We start from the raw sequence: 6,000 nt of genomic DNA, 5'->3' as shown, positions 1-6,000 counted from the left end.
CTCCAGATGATGTTGGACTGCAATCCCAATCATCGCTTACTATTGGCTGTGCTGGCTAGGGCTGATGGGAGTTGCAGTCCATCATCTGGAGGGCCCACCCCACCTGCTGATGGGCAGAAGGCTGACCTGAGCATTTTCTTCTTGTCTCTCTCCCTCATTCTTTTCCTGAGAACATTTTTATCGTGTCCCCGTACTCACCAGACTCACATACAAACTCAACATAGCTTGCTTCCTTTCTTCAGCTGAAGGGGATGGCTGAGTTATCTTTGCCAACATGACTCTCACCTTCTAGAGATGTCTCAAACCATTTCCTAATCCGTATTCTGGGACATACCTGTAATTTCCCTAACAAAAGGTGTGGCTGGCAGAATGGGCCAATAACTATTTAGGAACTATAAGGACAATAGATAGCCATCCTGGCCCTCTTAACCCTCTCTTTTCCTTACCCCACACCTTCACAATGATCAAATAGTAATTCTATAACTGAAAAGCCTTCCCCAAGCTGGTGCCCTCCAGATGTGGACTACAACTTTCAGCATCCCCCAGTCAGCATGGATTGTTAGCATATGCTGGTAGTTGTAATTCAACACACTTTGAGCTTTATCTCACCAGGGTTATACTGTGCAATCACTGCGAATTGCATGCAAAGGACTCAGAAGTTTTCCACTTTATAATCTGCTTTGACTGTGAAGTACTCCTATGCATCCTGCTTTAATTGTGCTATAAAGTGAAAAGAAGTGCGATATTTAGCTACCTTTTCGGGCGTATCTTCCGAGCAGCCACTGGGGCGCAGGAACAGGATTTTAAAGAAAAATTAAATAAATGCTTACATCTGCGTAAGCTTTAAAGATCAAGACATCAAAATTGGCACAGTAATAGATATTAAGGAGAGCTTTAAGTATACCAAATTTGAATCGGATTGGGTCATCCGTTGATTTTTTATGATTTTTTTTACATTTCCCCCCTTAAACCCACTTCCTGGTATGCAAAGGATCGCTGCCGCCCCGGTAGCAGCAACAACAACAACGCCGACAGCTTAGCGCTGTAGGGGATAATTCGAAGGAACAGGTACATGGGATGAAGCTCCTAGAGGACACCAGACTGGAGAAGGATGCAATTGATCATCTGTTTCCCTGGTCTCAAAATGATTGTTTACCTCCTCCTCCTTTTGATAAGCTATGCATTTGACAGTTCAGTCCATGACAGAAAGAGGATTTTGGGAATGAGATATATAAGCAGCCAAAGCAATTTTTTTCTTTTTTTGCAATTAAAGTCCTCATGACCCCACATTTTAAGGTGGACTGTGCATCGCCTTATCTAGTTCCATTGCTGAGCAATATCTTAGTCATCCATATGGCAGGCAAATGGCAATATGGCACAGATGCTACTCAGATCTGGGGAAAGAACAGTACAACTTAATGTTTTGGTTCTTTGAGCGAAGAAAAAAACCCTGAATCACAGACAAAACGAACCCTTATTTCAGTATTTTCAGATTTGTTTTCTATTTCAATTGACATTTGGATTAATCAAAAACAATTCTTAGAATAGATGTAGTCCAACAATATTTGCAAAGCAGATACTTGGATTTTGGACCATAAATGCCTTCACTGGGTCAAATAACACAACAGTTATTTCTTAAAGAGTGATATAGCACATCATTAAAAAAGAGAGCAATAGCTACTACCATCATTAATATTTCACTTTCTAAACAGAGAGAATGATCTGCATAACACCAGGAGTGACTACAAAAGAAGAAGAAGGGCTAAAGTGGGTCAAATTGTAATTAAAATATAGTATTTTAATTACAATTCCTTGTTTATATAGTATTTTAAAACACATTCCTTGTTTATTAAAAGGAATAAAATGAGTCATGTTAAACAAGAGGAATTCTTATCAAGCAACACTCATCCACCATGGGATGTGATGGCTGGCTACTATCCTTTGGAGGAGCCACAAACCAATCCCAAGGACTACCGAGTAGAAGAAAGTGTCATACAAATGCAGCCCCTCCATTTTTGAAAATATAAAATCCAGCGGTTAACGCAAAACAGTCTCAATCCAGGGCAAACCAGACATGTTCCTTGATTGGTGGAAAACAGAAGAAGAGATCAACTAGGCAGTCTTTATTTATCCAGTGGTCATAGAATCATAGAATCATAGAATAGTAGAGTTGGAAGGGGCCTAAAAGGCCATCGAGTCCAACCCACTGCTCAATGCAGGAATCCACCCTAAAGCATCCCTGACAGATGGTTGTCCAGCTGCCTCTTGAAGGCCTCTAGTGTGGGAGAGCCCACAACCTCCCTAGGTAACTGATTCCACCGTCGCACTGCTCTAACAGTCAGGAAGTTTTTCCTGATGTCCAGCTGGAATCTGGCTTCCTTTAACCTGAGCCCGTTATTCCATGTCCTGCATTCTGGGAGGATCGAGAAGAGATCCTGGCCTTCCTCTGTGTGACAACCTTTTAAGTATTTGAAGAGTGCTCTCATGTCTCCCCTCAATCTTCTCTTCTCCAGGCTAAACATGCCCAGTTCTTTCAGTCTCTCTTCATAGGGCTTTGTTTCCAGACCCCTGATCATCCTGGTTGCCCTCCTCTGAACATGCTCCAGCTTGTCTGCGCCCTTCTTGAATTGTGGAGCCCAGAACTGGACGCAATACTCTAGATGAGGCCTAACCAGGGCCGAATAGAGAGGAACCAGTACCTCACGTGATTTGGAAGCTATACTTCTAGGAAGTATACTCCTAGGAAGACTGAATCTCCACCCTCCACTTTCCCTAACACCTTCCCTGATGAAGAGATCTGGAGATTTTTAAAGTTTGCACATTTTTTTATGATCTTTGTGTTGTCCTAATATATTACTATACATGGATTTTGGAATTTCTCTCATGGCCAACATAACTGCCTTGATTTTTTGAGGAAAAGAAGAAGTCAATTATTACTCATTACTCTCCATAACTGCATGAACAAATAGTGAGTCAAGTTATATTTTTTTAAAAACCCTACTCTTAAGCAAGGACTAGCCGTTCTAAACCTGTTCATCGTTATGAGATCAAAATTATGAAGCCATGCTCACTCCGAGTTAAGTTGTCTTGAGTGCAACGTTGAGGGTTTGCCTTTGCAACTTCCTTTTACTGACATCTGCTGCCTGATTACATTGGTAGCATGTATGGCCACTTGAAATCTACAATATCGAACACCAAAAATAACACACACACCCCGCAATTATCTTGTTTTCTAACACATATTGACAGAACAATGCCACCATTTTCCTTTTTAAAAAAATAGGTCCCGCTTTAGTTAGTAGAGCCCTGTAAAAAATGATTAGCCCAGAGGGTTCACTACAACCTCATCTTTCTTTATTGCTGCAGCTATGAATACCATCAGACTGGTTTTACAGGAATACTTTAATCAGAATACTTATTAACACACGTAGTTTGTGCAAGGTGATATCCAAACGTGACCCCCTCTCTCTCTATCCTCTCCCCTTTTATTTGCAGTTAAGCATTTCAGAGTCTACACATTTTTATTTCCCTCATAGTATTTATTCGACAGTGATGACATCACCTCCACAGGGATCATTTCAACCTACAAGAGGATTCATGTAGGACACTAGCAATTTGCTACATTTCAACTTTTATTTATTTATTGCATTTTGATGCCACCCAATAGCCGAAGCTTCCTGCGCGGTTCACAAAAATTAAAACCATTCCAAGTATAAAACTAACAGTATAAAAACATGATATACAATACAATTTAAAAGCACAACCAGGATAAAATCAGCAGCAGTGACACATTCCTTTCTCGAGCCCAGCCACAACTAGGGTGACCCTATGAAAAGGAGAGGGCTCCTGTATCTTTAACAGTTGCATAGAAAAGGGAATTTCAGCAGGTGTCATTTGTATATATGGGGAACCTGGTGAAATTCCCTGTTCATCACAACAGTTAAAGCTGCAGGAGCTATACTAGAGTGACCAGATGTAAAAGAGGGCAGGGCACCTGCAGCTTTATCTGTTGTGATGAAGAGGGAATTTCCCCAGGTTCTCCATATATACAAATGACACCTGCTGAAATTTCCTTTTCAATGCAACTGTTAAAGCTACAGGAGCCCTGTCCTCCTTTTCATAGGGTCACCCTAATTATTATTAGGCACCGTTGCAGTTACAATCACTGCTCCTAACGCAGCCATCCCCACCCCACCCTCGCTCCCCGCCGCAAGCCCCCACGTGCTACCATGAGCTCACACGCCCTGGGAAGCAGGTGCGGAAGGAGGAAAAACTCAACCAGCCACCCAATCGCGACTCGTTTCCCCGTCCGCAAAGCCAGCGCGCATGCGCTTTGAACACCGGACTTCCAGAGGGAAAGCGAGCGTGGGGGAAGCGTATATAGAAAAGGAGAGCTCGCGCAGGCGCGGCCAAATTCCAGGCTTTTGACACACGGAAGGGAAGGGAAGGAAGGGAAGGGAAGGGGTGAGGGTGGGGACGTATAGAGAAGGAAGAGAGAGAGAGGAAGCAAGGGGAGAGCGCATGCGCCCGGCGTCGCCCCGCCGCGCCCTACGCTTGGCCAGAGGAGCGGCTTGCGTTTTCCTCTGCCTTTTTTCGCGCGCGCACACGAGGGGAACGGGGGAGGGGCGCTGCGCCTGTCAGTCAGTCAGGCGCTGCCGGTCCGGCGAGCGGGTGGGTTGGTTGGTTGTGTCTGTTCGCTGCGGGCCTCCCTATGGCAGCAGGGCCGCTGGGGCGCTGAGGGGGAGGAGGAGGAGGAGGAAAGGGGGTGTTGGTCCGCCTGGGCGGAGCGTGCGGAGGCGGGGAGGGGGGTGATGAGCGCCGCCGCCTCTGCCGTTGCCGCCGCCGCCGCCTGTTCTGGATCCGAGCCTGGCGGCTTCTTCCTCTTCCCGAGCGGGACCGGCGGGGAGCCCTGCGTGGCCATGGGGCCCGGAGAGAGCTCGGGCGGGTTCGGGGCGCTGCTGCCGCCGCCGCTGACATCTTCCGGGCTGTCGTCCCCTCCTGGCGGCGGCTGTCGGGGTCGCTACCAGCTGCTGTTGTCGGGCCGGGCCCTGGCCGAGCGGTACCGGAGGATTTACACCGCGGCGGCGCTGAGCGAACGGGAGCAGGCCGGCCACCCGGGCAGGTAAGAAGCAGGAGCAGAACAACGACGAAGGGGAGATGCTGCCGATGCGCACACGCCCCGTCAGCCCACCGTGCGAACACATCCGGCCGGCGGGGCCAGATCCCGCATGTAATCATGCCTGCAGCTCCGGCATAATCGCCCTGGCCCATAACAGCTGTGTGTGGCTACGGAATAGCCCGCTCTGCTAAATCTAGAACAAGATCGCGCTTCGGATCTATTGGAACCAAATGTTGCACAGAGGGAAGACTCAAACGCCTCCCTTGCCCCCACCCTTATTGCTGTTGTTATCCTGCTAAAGATATTTTCTTATTGTCTTCGTGGATTTTGTTGGGTCTAACAGACAAACTCCCGCTATCTATTACAGTCCGTTTTGTAGGGAGCATTAAAATAATGCTGTGTCGTATTGTTGTTGTGAACTTTGGCTCTGACAAGTGCAAACGCAGGCATATCTACTCAGAAGTAAGTCTCATTGAGTTCAGAGTTCAGTTATCAGTTAAGTGGGTGTAGGGTTGAACCTTTAAAAAGGTATTATTTTGCTGCCCCTGTGAATAGCTTTGGCTATTGGGCGGTATAGAAATGCAATAAATAAATAAATCTTATTAAAACTATTTATTTATGTATTGCATTTCTATACTGCCCAATAGCTGAAGCTCTCTGGGCGGTTCACAAAAATTAAGACCATTCAAAGTATAAAACTATAAACATCCAGTTAAGGAAGGGGATCCCTGCCACCTCAACATGAACACACAACTATGTGGTAACAATTTATTACCTCCACGAATACCTGTAGTAGGAAACTTCCCTCATTTCTTGAAGGCCCACATACTGTAGGTGATTCAGCTAAGGAGCTCTACATTTGGTAGATTACAAGGTACCAG

At 46.0% G+C, this 6,000-nt stretch overlaps 1 protein-coding gene across 1 annotated transcript in view; it reads left to right on the top strand.

Moving 5' to 3' along the window:
- The first annotated feature begins 4,811 nt into the window (after positions 1-4,811).
- MYCBP2 (MYC binding protein 2) overlaps positions 4,812-6,000 on the top strand; it is a 165,405-nt gene continuing 164,216 nt past the window's right edge. Inside the window, exon 1 of the mRNA XM_063126029.1 lies at positions 4,812-5,122. Coding sequence (XP_062982099.1) covers positions 4,812-5,122 — 311 coding nt within the window. The remainder of the gene's footprint in view (positions 5,123-6,000) is intronic.

This window comes from Elgaria multicarinata, chromosome 5 (genome assembly GCF_023053635.1).
Source record: "Elgaria multicarinata webbii isolate HBS135686 ecotype San Diego chromosome 5, rElgMul1.1.pri, whole genome shotgun sequence".
In the NCBI taxonomy this organism is placed as follows: domain Eukaryota; kingdom Metazoa; phylum Chordata; class Lepidosauria; order Squamata; family Anguidae; genus Elgaria; species Elgaria multicarinata.
This window is presented reverse-complemented; position numbering and strand designations above follow the sequence as displayed.